The following is a 21114-nucleotide window of genomic DNA, read 5'->3' on the forward strand; positions in this document are numbered from 1 at the left end:
CTCAAGTGGGAGATCACTCACCTTGAGCTGAAGAGCTAAGGGACAGCACCCAGGCCTAGAGTTTAAGCCCCACAACTGACAAAAAAAAAAAAAATAGTGCTTGATAGTTCACACCTGTAAGGCTGGGAAAATAACTCAGTGGTAGAGCGCATGCCTTGCATGCATGAGGCCCTGGGTTCGATTCCTCAGCACCACATAAGCAAAAAGAAAAAAGCTGGAAGTGGCGCTGTGGCTCAAGTGGTAGAGTGCTAGCCTTGAGCTGAAGAGCTGAGGGACAGCGCCCAGGCCCAGAGTTCAGGCCCCACGACCGGACCCCCAAAAAAACAAAACAAAACACCTGTAGATGATTCTTGGCTGTGATGCTAGCCTACATACTACAGCCCGGCCTGTCCCCACTCAATACCACAGCAGCCCATAATCTGCACAGAGTAGGCACAGTGTGAACGTTCCTCAGGGAACAAAACTGTCATTGGCTGAGAAGCACTGCTTCCAATGGTCCTGTTCATGAAGACAAATGCTGGTAGGGGGACACAGCATAATGGTTGAGTGTCTGAGAAATAGTCCTATCAAACAGGGTAAAATAGGTGGAAATCTCAGAAGAATAAATGTTATGCTTTGAAGTTTTGATCTTTGGTTCAAATTTGGGAGACAATTTTGAAACGCCTCAGTGTAAATACAGTCTCAATTCTTTTTTTTCTGTTGGTCATGGGGCTTGAACTCTGGGCTTGGGCACTCACTGTCCCTCAGCTCTTGAGCTCAAGGTGAACGCTCTACCATTTGAGCCACAACACCACTTCTGGTTTTCTGGTGGGTCGTTGAAGATAAGAATCTCATGGACTTTCCTGCTCGGGCTGGCTTTGAACCTCGATCCTCAGATCTCAGCCTCCTCAGTAGCTAGGATTACAGGTGTGAGCCACTGGCACCGGCATAAAGTCTCAACTCTAAGAGTTGTTTCTGAAAGGCCTTAGAGTTGAAAAATAGGTTGCAATTCAATCCACAATGTCCTTGTGATTATTATTTTGCATTGACTAAAATGAATTAGTGTTCGTTTTTTTTTTTTGTTTTGTTTTGTTTTTTTGGGTCCAGTCGTGGGGCCTGGGCGCTGTCCCTCAGCTCTTCAGCTCAAGGCTAGCGCTCTACCACTTGAGCCACAGCACCACTTCCAGCTTTTTTCTTTTTGCTTATGTGGTGCTGAGGAATGGAGCCCAGAGCCTCATGCATGCAAAGCAAGAGCTCTACCAATGAGCCACCTTTCCAGCCCCATCAGTGTTCATTTTTAAGGGGATTTTTGGATGCCTGGCTAGGAAAAGCTTTAGAAAACTTGATTCAGGTTAGTCAAAGCAAGTGAGGGGAGTACTCATTCCCTTCCCCAATGTTAGGGTCTGAAGCTTCCATAGGCAATGGATCTTGGAACTAAAACCCTGCTACTCTCTCAAGTGGACACATTCAGTTCGAAGGTCCAGGTTTCCTTTGCTCCCAGTGTCCTCATCTCTTTTTTTTTTTTTATTTGGTCCGGTCATAGGGCCTGAACTCTGGACCTGGGTGCTGTCCCTCAGCTCTTCAGCTCAAGGCTGGCACTCTACCAGTTGAGTCACAGCACAACTTCCGGCTTTTTTTTCTTTTTGCTTATGTGGTGCTGAGGAATCAAACCCAGGGCCTCAGGCATGCAAGGCAAGTGCTCTACCACTGAGCCACCTTCCCAGCCCATCTCTTTCAAGGCTTTACTGTAGACAATTCTAGTCCTATGTACTTTCCACTTCTATCCCTTTAGGCTTCTCTTCTTCTAATTACTTTTCATAGGAACAAATGGAGTTACAATCACCCTAAAAACTGTAGATTTTACAACTGTGGGAAAGTATAAAGAAGTAACTCTTTTCACAGTGCGCTAATAGGGAGACATTACTACAATTTTCTTTTTAAAAAATGTAGGTACTTACATCTTCAGGTAAAGATTTCACCAATTCACTGTGAGCCATAGGCTTGATGCTCAACTGATGAATAATTTCCCGCTTAATTTCATCTGTAGCGTTTACTTGTCCAACCCCAGGACTAAATCTTTCTCCTGTCAAAAATGAAAGTGTGGGTTTGAAGTGTGGCTCAAGTGGTAGAGCTGTGTATGGGGCAACTCAGTGCAAGGCCCTGAGTTCAAACTCCAGTAACCTCCTTCTCCCCAAAAAAGAAAACAAAGAACAGGGCATTGTACACAATTAGTACAGTTGTATGGCATATACCTCTAGTTCAACCAATACAATATATTCCTCTGTTTACATCTCTGACATAAGAAAACAATAAACAAGTGTCTTGGCAACAAACCAGGGAGAAAGCAGTTCCTAGCACACTTTTAAGTCAGGCCAGGGGGCAGGCTCCTGGCAAGTTCAGAGCACTCAGAGGCAATTTTGCAGGATGGCTGGAATGGTGAGACAGAACAAAAGTATTCAAGACTGCTTCCCCTCCACCCCCTTCTATCTAGCAACAAGCAAGATATCACCTTCTGACAGCTTCATGCCATCTCCTCTCAGTAACCGGGACTCTGTGCTCTATGTATTACAGAAGGGTTGAAACAGCAGGGAGAGAGGGTAAGGGATAAAAGAATGGGAAGAGAGGAGACAAAGGTAGGACTGAAAATACAAGTGGCAAGAAATGAAACCCACATCTCTGGCTTAAGTCTCCATTAACTCAGATCACATTGGAGTCAAGAAGACACTTGGGCATCATAAAACCTTGGAGAGAAAGTTAAGATTTAAAGGGACAGAAAGTTGTTTCCACATGTGCTATCCCTTGCTTGCTAAATTCTGTTCCCTCTCTTCCCTTTTCCCAAAGTCTTCCAGGTAGCTGTTCTGCTGCTGCAGCTGTGCCCTCTGCTCTGTCTGAAGCAGTGTTGTCATTCTCAATATGACACAAACTCAAGGAGAGGAAAAGATGTTCCAATTTCCTTCCCTTAAAACTTAGTGTACCTTCTCACAAGAAATGCTTCTCAGAAATCTGAATTATTTGCTACCCCAAAATGCAACATAATCTCAACTTACCAACAAGCATTATAATGAGGTAGAGCATTTCCTCTATTAGAGTATTGTTCTGCTGAGTAACATCCTGCAAGTAGAGGAGATAAAGTTAGTGATGAGAATTGTACATGCCCCCTACTTCCAGATGACTCATATGCACACACAGAATGCCTGGTGCTTCTTTGGTGATATGCTGTAGTCTCAGGACACTGGTGCTTACCTTATGGGTGACCTCAGAACTGAACCTTTTCCCACGCTCTGGAGTACTGAAGATATGGTAAAGTTCAAAGCGGCTGAGCACAACCATCAAGAAATGGTTGGGATCCATCATGGAGACACCTGTCTTTTTTTGTTTGTTTCAGATAAAGGAAAAGAGGAAGGTCAAAGGGGACACTGTACAATTAATTTGCACAAGAGAAAAGAGCTTCCTTGGTCAACAATCCTCCCAAAAGATGGAAACACTTTTAGTCCCAATCCCTACTTCTAGTTGACAAAAATCTAAGTTGGTAAAACAAAAGGCAAAAAAACCTTCCAAAACCTAAAACTACTAACGAGGATTACAGATTTTCTCCAATCTTTCCTTTTAATACTTTGAAATAATTTACTCTTGTGAATTTGGTTCCAAAGTTTTACATCAGGACTCAAACTGCCTGGTGATCACTGTACAGACTGAGAAATGTCGACTAAACTTCTAGTATTTTAAACATACATCATATTCAATTATTACCAAGCTCTCTTGTATTTTGTGGTAAGCACTATATATGTATTTTTTTTGCTGGTATCAGGATTTGAATTCAGCCTACTGCTTGCTTGGATTGCTTGCTCAGCTAGCATTACATACCTCCAGCCTAGATTTTGCTCGTTATTTTGGAGATGGGAGTCTCATGGATTTTTATTCCTGGTCTGGTCTTGAACTAAGCTAAAATTTTTTTTAAATGTATATATATTATACACACACACACACACACACACATATACATATATATACACATATATATGTATATATAAAATTTGGCTTTTTTAAAAAAGTATTTACAACATCAGCCCAGTGACAAGATAAAGGAATGAGGTACAACCATCACAGTTTGGGGGATGAAAAGCAAATAATCCAAGGTCGGAGGTGCTATCAGAGAACACCCAAGGGTCCAACAGTGCCTCACAAAAGGGTTACTAGGCCAAGTTCTAATATGTCACAGAAGGATCTGTGAATAAAATGATACCAAACTAAATACTAAGAAACACTGGGAAGTAATATGGCTAGGCGAATCAAAGAGGGTCAGGGGGGAATCTAGGGAGCAAAAGAAATAATGTGCAGTTTTCAGTCTTAAAAGAGGGGCTGGCAAACTTAAGAAAGTTAACATAGTTAAGTATCATGGACCTTAAAATTAACTTAAAGGATTAAAATGAAATAACTAGAGAACAACCAATGATTAGAGGGTGGCTCTCAGGTTTCTGACTTTAGCAAGCTGGTAGGCTGTAGAACCATTCATTAAAGCAGGGAGCCTAGGACAGGAAGCAGGTATGGAAGACCAATTATTTTCAACATACTCCATCTGTGACATGAGGAAATCTAGCCATGTTGCAGAAACTCTTAGCCATGTATGCACAGGAGCTTTAGTCGTTAACATTGGTGGAAAAAAGCAAGACTCACCATAATTTAATTTTTTTTTCTTTCTCTTTTTGCAAGTCTTGGGGCTTGAACTCGGGGCCTGGGCACTGTCCCTGAGCCTCTCTGTGCTCAAGGTTAGAGCTCTACCACTTGAGCCACAGAGCCATGTCTGGCTTTTTCTAAGTAGTTTATTGGAGATAAGAATCTCAGACTTTTCTGCCCAGGCTGGCTTCAAACCCCAATCCTCAGATCTTAGCCTCCTGAGTATCTAGGATTACAGGCATGAGCCATCAGTGCCTGATATTAAGTTAATGTTTTTAATTCATTACCTGAAGCATTACTATATCTTTGTCAAACATCTCACGTCTGCATTTCACATTATGGTAATAATAAATCTAAAAGGGGAGGGAAAAAAAAAAGAATTACACTGGGCAATAGGCTGTTATAGCTCCAGCTCCCTCCTTTCCACTTCCACAGGAAGTGCACATGCATGTGTGGTCTCCTCAACTGCCAACACCACCTCATTACATACTAACTAGATATCCAGTCAGTAGTCACTGAGGTTTACACTTTATAGTCCCCTGGTCTCCCAACAAATAAGACTGCTACTTCAGGAAAGCTTAGCACTTCCAAGAATGGGGGACAAGTCCAGACTAAGCCTTGATGAGGCTTAAAATTTTTTTAATTTTAAAAATTATACTTCAATTTAGAGGTATACAATTTAGAAATATATCCTTTAACTGAAGGTAATTGAAAAAATAAAACTAGAGGTTTGGGGTTTTGTTTTTTTTTTTTGCTGGTCCCGGGGTTTGAACTCTGGGCCTGGGCTCTACCACTTGAGCACAGCATCACTTTCAGCTTTTTCTGCTTATGTGGCACTGAGAAATCAAACCAGGGGCTTCATGCAAGCTTTTTCTGATTAGTTTATTGGAGATAAGAGCCAGTTATTTGAACCGATCCTCAGATCTCAGCTTCCTGAGTAGCTAGGATTACAGGCATGAGCCACCAATACCCGGCCCAAAATTGGAATTTTATTATTCACTATCCAAGTCTGTATTTCAAGTCAAAGTCAAAACTACTGTTAGGGGCTGGAAATGTGGCTTAGTGGTAGAGTGCTGGCTTTGCTTGCATGAAGGTCCGGGTTTGATTCCTCAGTAACCACATAAATGGAAAAAGCAGGAAATGGTGCTGTGGCTCAAGCCGCAAAGTGCTAGCCTTGAGCAAAAGAACCTTAGGGACAGTGTCTAGGCCCTGAGTTTAAGCCCCAGGACTGGAAAAACAAAAACAAAAACCAACTACTTGGGCTGGGAAGGTGGCTCAGTGGTAGAGCGCTTGCCTTGCATGCCTGAGGCCCTGGGTTCGATTCCTCAGCACCATATAAGCAGAAAAAAAAAGCCGGAAAGTGGCCCTGTGACTCAAGTGGTAGAGCGCTAGCCTTGAGCTGAAGAGTTGAGGGACAGCGCCCAAGCCAAGAGTTCAGGCCCATGACCGGACCCAAAAACAAAAAGACAAAAACAAAAAAACAAAAACAAAAAAAAAACGGTTACTATTACTTTTAATAAGTATAATATACACGTGTATGTATTATATTGACATTTAATTGGGAATCAAACTATATGATCACAATGCTACTTATTGAATTATATTCCTAGACATTTCTCTTTTAATTAGTATAAATCAGTTCAGGAAGGAGGACACACTTCACTGTTAATCTCTACATGTTTATACTACCCAATCAATCTCAACTCCTCCATCATTCATTGTTTCATTTTAATAGTTGCAAATACTCTATTTGGACAGCATTCAACTGCCTTCATCCTCCCCTCAGCCCAACCCATCCTTTTGTAGCCCACCTATTATCATAGTGTATTTTTCCTTCTCCATCCCCCACTGTCAGCAGCTCTCACTGAGTTTCTCTATGCTGCCCTCATATATACTTGCAATGTATTATAAAGTTATTAATCTTCTTTCTTTTTTTCTTCTCCTTATTCCTTTCCTTTTCCTCCTAGGTAGTCATTTAGTTTGATTCATGTTCCATTATAGTTAATTAAATATGGATATATAATACACACATATGTACATGCTTTTGAATATTTCTGGATAAACTATGAAAATCCTAAGAAACCATCTTATCATTATATCTGTCTGAATGATTTTAATACAGATACTGAACTTTCAATGACTGAGTCCACTACAACCTGCATGGAAGCTAATGGGTAGATTGAACACCCTCCATAGGACTTAAAAACATACCTGATTTACGAGAGAGAAGCCATTTCTTCTCCACATTCCAGCATGTACTTGAGCACATAAAACAAGACATCTAAGAGGGTGTTCTATCAACATGGGTGGACTAAGTTCACTCTGCACATTAAAAAAAACACACACATAAATCAACGTCATAGGAAAGTTTGTTCACAGAGAAAGGTTTCTGTAAAACACAGGTTAAGATTATTTATAGATCTGGGGCTGAGAAGGTGGCTCAGTGCTTGCCTTGCATACTTGAGGCCCTGGGTTCGATTCCTGAGCACCACATAAGCAGGGGAAAAAAAAGCCGGAAGTGGTCCTATGGTTCAAGTGGTAGCGTGCTAGCTTTGAGCTAAAGAGCTGAAGGACAGCACCCAGGCCCAGAGTTCAGGCTCCATGACCTGACCTCTCCCCCCCAAAAAGAATTATTCATAGATCTATCTGGCTGTTAATGCTGTGTCAACCTGGGCAAGCTATTGGCACTCTATGTTTTATACCATCTAAATGTTGCTGTGAAGGTGTTTTTCTTACATGTGGAAATATCTTTTTTGGGGGTGGGGGGGGCGCGGGGGTCCAGTCGTGGGGCCTGAACTCTGGGCCTGGGCGCTGTCCCTCAGCTCTTCAGCTCAAGGCTAGCGCTCTACCACTTGAGCCACAGAGCCACTTCTGGCTTTTTTTTTCTTTTTGCTTATGTGGTGCTGAGGGACTGAACCCAGGGCCTCATGCATGCAAGGCAAGCGCTCTACCATTGAGCCACCTTCCCTGCCCAATGTGAGAAGTATCTAAATATCTAAGGTGATTTCTCCTCCATAAAGAGAACACCTGGAGGCCTTGAAACAGGTTCATGATCACTGCCTTTGTACTTGTGACAGCCATATCAAGTCTTTTCTGGGCCTTCCCAGTGTGTCAGGCAGCTTGCAAACTCCATTGCCAGTTCTGATCATTGCATGAGGCCTCCACTAGAACCCTTATTGGCTGTTTTTGTGGAGAACTCAGACTAACAAATTTATTTCAATCTGATTTCAATTAATAGCCAGACATGGTGGCTCATGCTTACCATTTCAGCTACCCCTTAGGTGGAATTGGGAGGATAATTTGAGGCTAGGCAAAAAGATAGTGGGACACATACATAATAAAAGAGGGCTGGGAAGGTGGCTCAGTGTAGAGTGCTTGCCTTGCATGAATGAGGCCCTGGGTTCCATTCCTCAGCACCACAGAAGCAGAAAAAGCCAGAAGTGGCTGTGGCTCAAGTGGCAGAGTGCTGGCCTTGAGCTGAAGAGCTGAGGCCCAAAGCCCAGGCACAGGCCCAGAGTTCAGGCTCCATGACTGACAAAAAAAAAAGTTGGGCATGGTGATATATTATTGTAATCCCAGCTATTCAGTAGAATTGAGTAGGAGGATCACAGTGAAGGCCTGCTGAGGCAAAATTAAGACCTTATCTGAAGTTAAAACACACACACACACACACACACACACACACACACACGTAAGAGGCCCTGAGTTCATACATACAAGGAACATAATAAATAGTTATTAACTTTTATTTTATTGTTTTTTGTGCGTGTTGGTCCTGGGACTTGAACTCAGGGCTGCTGGGGCTGTCCCTGAGCTTCTTTTGCTCAAAGTCAACGCTTTACCACTTCAATACCACTTCTGGCTTTTTGGTAGTTAATTGGAGGTAAGAGTCTTACATACTTTCCTGTCCCAGCTGGCTCTGAAGGATGATACTCAGATCTCAGCCTCCTAAGTAGCTAGGATTACAGGTGTGAAACCACTAACACCTGACAAGTATTAACTTTTAACAGCCAGAAATACTTACTAGAGGTAGCAGTTCTGGAAATTTATATGCCACTTCACTCTTGCTTAATAATACATGCAAACCTGATGGAAGAACAAACATTAGTATAAATTAACTTTCACTCAAATACTCAAGTTTATTTTTTATTTCATTTTGTTGGTTACATGGCTTGAATTCAGGGCCTGGGCACTGTCCCTATGCTTTTGTGCTCAAGGATACTGCTCTACCACTATGAGCCACAGCTCCACTTCTGGTTTTCTGGTGGTTAATTGGAGATAATAGTCTCACAGACTTTCCTGCCCAGCTGGCTTCAATCTCAGGCTCCTGAGTAGCTAGAACTGTATGTGTGAGCCACCAGCATCTGGCTCAACTTTTATTTTTATCTTCGAGAACCTTTCAGGACACCAATTGATATGAAATAAACTATATCTACCAATAAAGTTTTTCAGTGGTTATTCTAATGAGTCTGTATGGAAGGGACATTTTAAATAGGTCTTAATCACAAATCCTAACACATAGTGGTGACACATTCAGAAGTAAAAATGGAAGTCACACAAACACAGCAATGTAGTTCTGTAATTATCAAAACAACTTACACATATTATAGCAGTCCTGTGTTTCCATTTAACGTGTGAAAGAGACCCCCCCCCTTTCCTGGCCATTGTACCAGACACTAGCCCTAGATTCACAGTCTGCACCAGCCACCTGCTCAAGCCTGGCAAGAGGTTTTCTTCACCCATGAGAACAAGCACTGAGGAAGTGGTGCTGCGGCTCAAGTGGTAGAGCGCTTGCCTTGAGCTGAAAAGCTCAGGGACAGTACCCAGGCCCAGAGTTCAAGCCCCATGATTGACTCCCTCCCCCACCAAAAAAAAGAAAACTTTAGGGGAATTGTTTTACCTGCAAGTAAACGAGAAACTGGGAGATGAATGCTAACTTTTTCTTGGGAAACACAGTATCTGATAGTTTCCACTGAATGTCCACAAATATTCAGTGTGATTGGCTGTTCACCATCAGTGAAACCACCATGACACTGCATCAATACAGCAAGGCATTTCTTGTAAGCTTCAATTAACACTTTTTCCTTTAAAAAGAAAAAAAAGGTTTTGTGTAAGTTACACAAGATTGTGTTACTACAACATTGAATAAAGCACCTCCTACAACCACAACTGACATTGATGATAAGTAAGAACTTTAAATTACAAGGGGAAAAACAAAGTTAATGCTCCCCTCCCAAACCTGGTCCTTCTTCCATTAAGTGTCTCCCACAAGTGAATGGTACTTCTTGACAATAAAGCTGTGGAAATCTAGAAGTTATTAAACATTCTTTTATTGCATTTCTGTGTTCAGTGAATTACCAAGCTGACAATTACTTTTCAAAATTTCCCTCAAAGTAGCCACTTTCTTCTCTCTTCAGTAACTCCAAAGTAATGCCAACATCTCTCTACTAAATTCCCTGTTTAAAAACATATGTTAGATATCACTCTCCTGACAGGCTCCAAATGGTGCCCCAGTTTAATTAGAATACAATTCCAAATTCTTTCCAAGCCACAAAGGCCCTGTGAAGCCAGGCAGGCCTATCTTCCTCTCTGCCTTCACTCTGTGCTCCAGACCTTTCACAGTTCAAGGAACATCAGGCCTTCTCATTACAGGATAGAAGTAGTTGCCCTCAGAATCAGATTTTTTTCAGTACATTTTTTTTTTTTTTGCTTGAACTCTGGGCTTGGGCACTGTCCTTGAGCTCTTCAGCAAAAGGTGAGCACTCTACCGCTTGAGCCACAGCACCACTTCCAGTTTTCTAGTGGTTTATTGGAGATAAGTGTTTCAGACTTTCCTGCCTGGGCTGGCTTTGAACTGTGATACTCAGATCTCAGTCTTCTGAGTAGCGAGGATTACAGGCGTGAGCCACCGGCGCCCTGCTTACATTTTTTTTCATGCCAGTTCTGGGGCTTGAACTCAGGAAGTGGACACAATTCCTGTGCTTCTTTTCTTTTGCTTAAAGCTAGCACTAGAGCCACAGCTCTACTTCTGGCTTTTACTTTATTTGGTGATTAATTAGAGGTAAGGGTCTCATGGACTTTTTCTGGCCAGGCTGGCTTCAAACCTCGATCTTCAGACCTCAGCCCTGAGCAACTAGGTATGAACTACCAATGCCTGGCTTTGGATAAATTTATAAACCACTGTATTTATATGCCCAAATTCTAGAAATGGTTATGGAAAAAAGGAATATACTTACATTAAAAAGAGAGAATGTAGATTATTTCCTCTATTTTTCAAGGTTTTCCCCTAAGGTTTTAGAATTATTGAATGTTGACACTTTTATTGAATTTATGGATGGAAGGAGAAAACAATGCTGCTCTATGAGCTAAGCTAGAAAACTCCCCCTAGATTTCTTCATACTGTACTTAGGATTGTCTGTCCCTCTGTTGTCCTCATGTCCCCGGCCTTTAGAACAAACTCACATCTAAAGCACACCAGTCTTGCATCATTGAAATGACATGTGTTAGTTTCATCTGCAGTGTAAAAGCAGCTTCCCATTCTGGCTCCATTTCAATATGTTGTCCAACTTGACGTGTGATTGGATCCATTCCCTTAAAGTAAAAAGTTTTACAAGAATTAAAACCATAAACTTTCTCTTATATAGAAACCTAAGAAATACTATAGAAAAAACATAAACTAATTATAAAAACATAAATGGGGTGTGGGGCAAAATATATATTTAAAAGGTAAGTTTTAGTGGGAAGCTTCAAGCAATATGAGAAGTCATAGTTTTTTATGACTTTATATAACATGCTGTTAAAAAAAGTAAATGCAGAATGAATGATTTTTTGGGGGGTCAGTTGTGGGGCTTGATCTCTGGGCTTGGGTGCTGTCCCTGAGCTTCTTTTCCTCAAGGCTAGCACTCTACTACTTGAGCCACAGTGCCACTTCCAGCCTTTTCTGTTTATGTGGTTCTAAGGAATTGAACCCAGGGCTTCTTGCATGCTAGTAAAGCACTTGACCACTAAGCCACATTCCCAGCCTTCAAATTCTTTTTTAACTCTACTGATCATAGAAGAAAAAAGATAGGAAAAATCTGATAGTGTGTGTGTGTGTGTGTGTGTGTACACGGTGATCAAACCCAGAGCACTATGTATGCATAATAGGAAAAATCTGATAGTGTGTGTGTGTGTGTGTGTGTGTGTGTGTGTGTGTGTGTGTGTACACGGTGATCAAACCCAGAGCACTATGTATGCAAAATACATGTTCTACCACTGAACTGCAATACCAGACTTTATAAATGATACTGAACTTATAAACCTATTATAATACAGGTGTTGTGTGTGGGGGGGGGGGGGGGGGGGGAATGCGTGTATGCCGGTCCAGGGGCATGAACTCAGGGCCTGGATGCGTGTATGCCAGTCCTGGGGCATGAACTCAGGGCCTGGGCACCAGCCCTGAGCTTCTTTTGCTCAAGGCTAGTGGTCTACCATTTGAACCACAGTTCCACTTCTAGCTTTTTCTGAGTAGTTTATTGGTAATAAAAGAGTCTCATGGATATTTCTGCCTGGGCTAACTTTGAACTACAATTCTCATATCTCAGCGACTTGAGTAGCTAGGATTACAGGCATGAGCCACCAGCACCCAGCTTTATAGTACAGTTTTTATATCTAGTCGCTAATATGTTAAAAGTTTTCACAATGTCTGAATGAAAAAAAAACCCAAAAGCTCAAGAATAAGACAAAGAGCTATTAATACAAAAGGAGTATCACTTTCTTAGAACTAGCTTAACTCACCTGGTATATCAGAACTATTAAACAACAGAGAATATAGAATACCTTAAGTATTCAAACGTTGAAAAAACACAGTAGTAAAATAAAACACCCATGAACTACCATCTAACAGAAAACTAGTTGTTTTCTTGTTTTTTTTTTTGCCAGTTTTGGGACTTGAACTTTGGACCTGGGTACTCTCCCCGAGCTTCTTTTTTCTTTTTTTTTTTGTCAGTTGTAGGTCTTGAACTCTGAAATAAGAGTCTCACGGATGTTCCTACCTGGGTTGGCTTTGAACCACGATCCTCAGATTTCAGCCTCCTGAGTAGCTAGAATTACAGGTATGAGCTACTGGTGCCCAGCTCCCTGAGCTTTGTTTGCTCAAGGCTAGCACTCTACCACTTAAGCCACAGTGTCACTGCTTTTTTCTATTTATGTGGTACTAAGGAATCAAACCCAGGGCTTCGTGCATGCAAGGCAAGCATTCTACCACTAAGCCACATTCCCAGCGTGAACTAGATGGTTTCTAAAGAGGATGGACCAACATTGGTTATTCCTCTTCTTAAAGCAAGGCGGATGATTCATAATAGCATTTACTCAGATTTTTAGATGTCTCCTATATTGTTACAGCTAAAATGGTTGACTATAGATTCATTTTCCTTGTAGATCCTGTTTTGTACACTGGTATATTTCATCTCTTTTTTTCTTTTTGTTGTGAGACCGGGACTCAAACTTGGTACCTGACACTTTGCTCACTGGCTGCTGCTCTATTAACTAAGCCAAACCTCCAACTCCAATAGGTATATCTCAGAAAAAGAGAACTAAACAGAAGAAGGCCTCCTTTCTATTATGTAAGTTTCACATTTAAAACACTAAAAACAAAAACAAAAACCAGCAAATAAAAACAGAGGCTGAGGTGTAGTTCATTGGTAGAGTGCTTGCTTATTATATGCAGTGTCTGTATTTGACCCACCCAGCACCAGAAAACAATAACTGCAGTTTTTCTTTTTTTTTGGGGGGGGGGGGGTCCGGTTGTGGGGCCTGAACTCTGGGCCTGGGTGCTGTCCCTCAGCTCTTCAGCTCAAGGCTAGCGCTCTACCACTTGAGCCACAGCGCCACTTCTGGCTTTTTTCTTTTTGCTTATGTGGTGCTGAGGAATCAAACCCAGGGCCTCAGGCATGCAAGGCAAGCGCTCTACCACTGAGCCACCTTCCCAGCCACCTTCCCAGTCCTAACCGCAGTTTTTCAAATAACTTTATTCTTCCAAGTAGGAACATGTAAAACTCCCACAAAACCCCCAACACAAACAAAAACCTTGTAACTTCTAAAGAAACAGCAGTAATGGTAACAAAAAGAATCACTGAACAGATATAACTAGACCATTGTTGGAATCTTAATTGTTCTAACCCTAAGAACTTTCAATTACAGAGGTTTTTCTTGATCCAAATTCTATCCCCTCAAATTCAGCCTTTAAAAATGTGTTTAAATTTAAAACAAGGGGCTGGCTTAGTGATACAGTGCTTGCCTACAATGCATGAAGACCTGAGTCCAATTCCTCCAGTACCACATAAAAAAATAAAAGTAAGTTTTTTAAAAATGAAAAGCAAAAACATGTATTCAGTGTCATAAATGACAAAAAAAGGGAAGAGAAATGTATCAATTTATACATACCTGCATGCATTTTAGCAATTCCAAAAAGGCATCAAACCCTTCTAGGAACTTCTGCCTCAGCTCATCTGACCACTCAGTTGGTTTGCTAATCAACACATACCTGAGTAGAAAGAGAGCAGGAACAATGAACATATACACTGACTTCTTTTGTGCATGACATACTGTAAGTGTGATAATTAAACAAAAACTTACTTGAGGTCTAAAATAAGGCTCTGCACTCTCCTAAACTTGAAGGCTTGTAAAGCAGTATATCGTTCAAACTGAAATCTGCCCTGGGCATCTCGTTGTTTCAAATGATCCATGAAAGTCCTAATGATAATGGCCATCAGGTTTTCTTCTGTGATAAGCATTCGAGCCTAAAACAAAGTGTATCAGAGTGCATGGTAATAAAACATTTCCTACAAAGCTAAAAAAATCCAGAAACACTGTTTAGCACAGTGGTTTAAACTTTTTTCCAATATAAATGTATAAAGTCACAGATGAACGACTGGGTATTTTTAAGTAACAATTACTCCAATTACCCTATGTATGAAGCAACAATGACATCAGATGTGAGAAAGATGCCACAAAATGAGGAACAGAAGCAAGACTCCTTATTCAAAGAAAATTCAGGGTGTGGGATCTAAACCAGGCAGCAACATTTCCTTAACAGACATTTGGATGCCTATAATGATATGGTAGTTATTCTAGAATATATAGAAGTTTGTTACTGATTTTCTAGAATCCAGCAGGAAATTGTATTTCCGCTTAAACTCCCTAGTTCAGATTTATTTTTGCCTTCGTTTCTATTTTTGCTTTTGTTTCCATGAATATATCTATGTGTTTCTGAATACATATACATAAATGATGCCAAATGTAACAGGTAAAAAAGCTGACTAGCTTTGAGGTCTACCACCCAAACATAAACCCTTTTAGCAGTTTCTTTTCTTTTCTTTCTTTCCTTCCTTCCTTCCTTCCTTATTTCTTTCTTTCTTTCTTTCCTCTCTCTTTCTTTCTGTCAATTGTGGGGCTTGAACTTTGGCCTGGACGTTGTCCCTCAGCTCTTCAGCTCAAAGTGCTCTACCTGTTGAGCAAAAAAGCCACGTCCGGTTTTCTAGCATTGAACTGAGATAAGAGTCTCAGGGATTTTCCTGCCCTGGCTGGCTCTGAACTGCAATCCTCAGATCTCAGCCTCCTGAGTAGCTGGGATTGTAGGTGTGAGTCACCAGCACGCGGCCAGCCATTTCTTATACATATCTTCCACGGGTGATATACATACAGTATTAGGATCTGCACCAAATAAATATACACATATAATACAAATAAAGTACATAATAAATATGTAAGAATGGACATACATAATTTTATCTTCTTCCCCCTAAGGATAGTATATTATAAATACTGTACTTTTTCATTAGATATATTTTAAAGATTGTCACACAGCAGTTCATCTATCTTTCCCTCAGTCTTTGTAATTATTACTAGGTATACTTATTCATATCATACTTTATTCAGTAAGATGTTTATTAGATGCATTTTAGCTAACTCAGGCAAAAAAATCAAAGAGACTCCATCTCTAATTAGCCAGCAAACAGCAAAACTATAGGTAAGGGCTCAAGTAGTAGAGCATCAGACTTGAACAAGAAAGTACAAGGCTCACTGGGCACTAGGGGCTCACACCTGTAATCCTAGCTACTCAGAATGCTGAGATCTGAGGATCATAGTTCAAAGCCAGCCCAGGCATAAAGCCAGCCCAGGCATAAAAGTCCCTGTGATACTCTTATTTCCAGTCAACCACTCAAAAACTGGAAGTGGTGCTATGGCTCAAGTGGTAGAGTACTAGTCTTGAGCACAGTGGATCAAAGACACCAGTCAGGCCCTGAGTTTAAGCCCTATAACTGACAAAAACTAAATAAATAAAAACACAAAGCTCTGAGTTCTAGCCATACACATACACCCAAGGGAGGGAAGGAGGGAGAAGAAGAGAAGGAGAGGAGAGGAAGAGAGGGAGGGAAGGAAGGAAGGAAGGAGGGAAGGAGGGAGGGAGAGGGAGAGAGCGAGAGAGAGACAGATAGAGAGAAACTATACTAGAAAAGCTCCAGAATTTCCAGAACTGATTAAAAAAAAACAAAAAACCCCAGCATAGATACTTAATAATACAAACAAACTTCAAGGATAATTACAAAGAAAGCAAACCTAAGGCTGAGGGCATGTGGTACAAGTGGTAGAGTACCTGCCTACAAGTTCAAAATCCTGAAGCCCAGAAAAAAGAAAAGAAAAAAAGACCATTGTACATGAGTTTTTAAAAATATTGGGGGCTGCGAAGGGGGCTCAGTGGTAGAGTGCTTGCCTTGATGCATGAGGCTCTGGGTTTGACTCCTCAGTGCCACATAAGCAGAAAAAGCTGGAAGTAGCACTGTGGCTCAAGTGGTAGAGCACTAGCCTTGAGCTGAAGAACTAAGGGACAGCGCCCCGGCCTAGAGTTCAGGCCCCATGACTGACAAACAAACAAACAAACAAATTAATAGTCCTGGGTTTGGGTCCTCAGTACCACATACATAGAAAAGGTTGAACGTGGCTCTGTGGCTCAAGTAGTAGAGTGCTAGCCTTGAGCCAAAGAAGCTCACGGACAGTGCCCAGGCCCTGAGTTCAAGCCCCAGGACTGATTAAAAGGAAGAGAGAGAGAGAAAGAGAGAGAAAGAGAGAGAGAGAGAGAGAGAGAGAGAGAAGCCAAAGGAATAAAAGAGCAAAACAACAAAAAGTGAGCAGGAACAGAGCTACAGGGATCAACGATGTTATTATTAGATACAGATTTTAAAATAACTATAATTTGCATTTTTGGGAAAATTATGAAAAGGTGATGAATTTCAATAGAAACTTGGAATGTACTGAAGAATGAACTTTTGCTGAGTAGTTCAGGGAAGATGGAAGAGATGTTACTAAGCACCACTTTGGGGACAGTATGTAAAAGGATCATAACACTCTAGAAGATGGGAAGAACGATGGCAGCTGGCAAGGGCCTTTAGGGACCCACATGGTGGCAAGTTTCCCCAGGTTTTCTGTTACTCGAGGATATAAATGTGGATTTGGAGCTGAAGGTCTAATTAACTAGAAGATCAATGGGTCCATATGGAAAAGCAAAGCAAAATGCCCATCAAGCAATAAAGCCTATTCTTTGCAGCTAAAGGAGAGGAATAACTAAAAAAAAAAAAAAAAAAAAAAACTGAAAAAAAAGACCAAAAAAACCCCAAAAACCCTTTCAACCACCCCAGCAAAGGACTGATGCCCATTTTCATGTGCAGCAATTTAAAAGCTGACTGGGAGCGTGAGCTCCATCCTCCAAGAAAGCACGTGGTAGCCTGCTTGTGGTAAGTAAAAGATGCATGTCATAATCTAAGGCAGTTCTTTCCAAGGTCCACAGGCTAGCAGGCGACAACTGCTTCCTTTCTGTTGTGACAAGAAATTTGGTCAAGGGAAATGAGCCATTTTTCAGTTTATTCAGCTGACATTTTTTGTTCACAGCAACATTTTTGCCTGAGAGTAGTATATTGATGTTGCTTTACATCCTAGTACATGTAGTTTATTCTGTCATAAACTGATCTAGGCCCTGGATTCATGTGCTAGTCCAGCACCAAAAAAAAAGTAGACAATGATCATATGATATCTGTAACACAGTTCCACTATGTATAAAACTCTTTCTCACTATGGTTGGTTGAAAAAGAATCATATGTTTTGTCCACCATTTTTTTGGGGGGGGAGGAGAAAATTCCAGTCCTGGGTGCTGTCCCTGAGCTTTCTTTGCTCAAGACTAGTATTTAACCACTTGAGGCATAGCTCCACTTCCAGAGTTATGCTAGTTAATTAATCTCTCACATTTTGTCTGTGATGGCTTGAACCGTGATCTTCAGCTCTCAGAATCCTAACTAGCTGGGATTATAGTTGTTAGACACCAGTACCTGGAACACCAATGTTTTTTTTTTTTTTTGGTCGGTCATGGGGCTTGAACTCTGGGCCTGGGTGCTGCCCCTCAGCTCTTCAGCTCAAGGAGAGCGCTCTACCACTTGAGCTACAGCGCCACTTCCGGTTTTCTGGTGGTTTATTGGAGATAGGAGTCTGACGGTCTTTCCTGCCCGGGCTGGCTTTGAACCGAGATTCTCAGATCTCAGCCTCCTGAGTAGCTAGGATTACAGGCGTGAGCCACCAGCGCCCGGCCACCAATGTATTTTTAAAGCACTACGCCTAATAGGTACTCGACAAATTTGTTAAATGAAGTTAAGTATAATTTTTAATTACTTTTATGGTAAAACATAATGATGACTCAGGAAGCAGCTACTAAAGTTTAATAGAAGACCAGCCAATCATTGTGATTCAATCACTTTAGCTACACCTTGTATTTAATGTCAAGGATACTGTTAAAAATAAACCAGCTAAATATTACCTCATCAATTCAAAACCTCTAGGGACCAAGGTGACCAACAACAGGTAAATGGACAAAGAAAATATAATAAATGTATATGATGAAATATTAAGAGACATAAGGAAAACATAAAATTATGTAATTTGCAGGATAATGGATGGAATTTGAGAACATCATGTTGAGTGAGATAAACCAAGATAAAAAAAAGCCAAATATTACATATTTTTGCTCACAAGTGGAAGCTAGAACTAAAAGATACACACACACACACACACACACACATATATAAATATATATACAAAGAACATGATTTTAACTGTAAGACTATGTAGAAGGTTGAGGGAGATAGAAAAAGACTGAGGGTGAATAATCTCAAAATACAGTATAATTATGTATGAAGACAGTACAAAGAACCTCAATGAAACCTGTTGATCAATAAGGGGTTCAGGGAAAAAGGAAGAGATAGCAATAAAAAGGGTTGTTTTGAAAAAAATATAATACGTGCATATCTGAATTACACAGAGAAACCTCTTAGTGCAATTAATGCACATTTTTTTTTAAAAAGGGCAGGAAAGTAAAATAAGTTGGCCGAAGTGGTGTTGGAGAGGGCTAAGAGGGTGGATGAGGATGAATATGGTCCATGTAGATTTCATTGAATGTATGAAAATAGAACAATGAAACGTGCTGACACTGACTGAAGAAGGGCAAAGGGAGTGATAGAGGGGTGAGGATGATGGAGATGCATTATTCACAAGTGTGGAAATGTCACAATGAAACCCCACTTGTACAACTAATGTATGCTAATAAAAAATAAAGTTTTAGAAAGTATTATGAGAAAATAAGGATTAAAAAGTTAAATAAAATTTACATGAAGTTCTCCCAATAATTTCTTTGATATTCAAGGATATGTTCTAGTGTGGTTGAAGATGTATGATGTTTGATGGGCTATTAGTAAATTATTACCTTTCTCAGGAAGACACAGCTCTTCTCTACTACTTTAAAGCTTTACTTCTGTTAATGGAAGACAAAGTTCCAGTCTTTCAGTACTTACAAGAGAAGGAACTGTGAATATCTGAACCGAGAGATCTGCGACTGAAAACTCTCTGTCGTGGTCATCTGTCACATAATCACTCTGCAAACGCTCATAGTTCTATTAAGAAGGCAAAAACAAGGCAAGGAGTGCCAGCTATCAGTTACAAAGGAAAGGCAATCACTACTCACCAGGGTAGGTGCAGTGAAGAACTGGACAGACAGAGCAGTCACCGACACTGCTCGCTCGTGATCATCCTCCATAAAATCCCTCTGCAAATGCTGGTAATTCTAAACAACAAGGGGGAAATTCACCTCTAATCCACATCAACCAAATGTTTAAGGACTATCATGAAAAGAAAGTGCTGCAGAATGTTACAGAGTGACACAGTGATGAGCAGGATATCTACTAATTAAATCCTGTACAAATCTTCAATCACTGTGGAATCCTGTGTAAATATTAAATCTAATGGGGCATAACAGCAGTTTAGCAGCCTAAATAGTGAATAAACAGCTACTAAAATCCTGGGATGTCATGTACTCTGCGAGCAACCCCCAACAACATCACACTGTCCACCATGAAGCCAGACTCCCATCACTTCTAGATGCACATCAGGATCACCTGATGACTCCTGCAAAGTATGCATGTTTGGACCCCACTCTTGGTGAAGCTTCAGGACACTTTGAGAATAGAACACAACAGGTAGTTTGATAAAGCTCTCCAAATGATTCTTACATGCTTCCTTGGTTAAGAACTCCTAATTCAAAGCATACAAAGAATAAGTAATTAGCTTAATCATATGCCGTTTAAAAGGAGAACTTAAGTCAACCACCTGGAGTCCTTGATCCCTAATCATATCCAATAAACATGTTGTTTCAACTATGATTGCTATTTACTCAAATGAATTTTACTTAACAGAATCAATGTTATTGATTCATAATGGCATAGGTTTAATTATTTATCAAGTCCTATAATAAACCCTGCAGAGATAGATATTTATTTATGACCTTATAGGAAGTGACAAACAAGTTTTGCTTCTACAACTTTATTTTATCAATAACAGATACAAAGATTATTTATGAAATTTCATGGAATTTAAAATCAATGTACTGACATATTAGAAGCTAATAGTCTGAAGCCTAGGTATGACCACAGGTTATAGGTATTTCATATATAACTTCTATTGTTAATCTTCAAAACTGAGAAAACACTTACTTTTGCAAATCGAACAGCAAATAGTTTCTTGTATTTCAAATCCATAAGGAGGCTGCTCATGAACAACTGATGATACACACTCCTAGCACCTTTAGGAAGATCAGAATATTAGATCATTGGCTGGTACTCTACCACACAAGCCATGCCTCCAACCCTTTTTTTTTTATTGTGAAAATACTGTACAGAGGGGTTACAATTACATGGGCAAATAATGAGTATATTTCGTATCAAGCATTGTAGCCTCCTCCTTTGTTTCCCCTTCCCATCCCTTCCCATCCTCCCCCTCGGCCCCCACCCAAACCTCCTCCCCCATCCTCCAACCCTTTAAAGGGTTGGTTCTTTCTTTTTTTTTTTTCTCTTTGCAATTTTCTGAACCTACTCCTCAGCCTGAAATGCT

General features: G+C 40.6%; 1 protein-coding gene across 3 annotated transcripts in view; it reads right to left on the reverse strand.

Moving 5' to 3' along the window:
- Ubr2 (ubiquitin protein ligase E3 component n-recognin 2) overlaps nt 1–21114 on the reverse strand; it is a 100298-nt gene that overhangs the window by 48146 nt on the left and 31038 nt on the right. The window contains exons 10-21 of one of the 3 annotated variants that reach the window (XM_042671847.1): nt 20718–20806; nt 19524–19622; nt 14269–14432; nt 14077–14176; nt 11116–11244; nt 9554–9737; nt 8678–8739; nt 6865–6975; nt 4941–5006; nt 3223–3345; nt 3027–3090; nt 1938–2062 (exon numbers count right to left, since the gene is read on the reverse strand). In XM_042671847.1, coding sequence (XP_042527781.1) covers nt 1938–2062; nt 3027–3090; nt 3223–3345; nt 4941–5006; nt 6865–6975; nt 8678–8739; nt 9554–9737; nt 11116–11244; nt 14077–14176; nt 14269–14432; nt 19524–19622; nt 20718–20806 — 1316 coding nt within the window. Of the gene's footprint in view, nt 1–1937; nt 2063–3026; nt 3091–3222; nt 3346–4940; nt 5007–6864; nt 6976–8677; nt 8740–9553; nt 9738–11115; nt 11245–14076; nt 14177–14268; nt 14433–19523; nt 19623–19693; nt 19793–20717; nt 20807–21114 lie in introns of those variants that run through there. The other 2 variants (XM_042671848.1, XM_042671849.1) reach the window with 2 other exon arrangements.

Source organism: Dipodomys spectabilis, unplaced genomic scaffold (genome assembly GCF_019054845.1).
Source record: "Dipodomys spectabilis isolate Male_0828 unplaced genomic scaffold, ASM1905484v1 ptg000669l, whole genome shotgun sequence".
In the NCBI taxonomy this organism is placed as follows: domain Eukaryota; kingdom Metazoa; phylum Chordata; class Mammalia; order Rodentia; family Heteromyidae; genus Dipodomys; species Dipodomys spectabilis.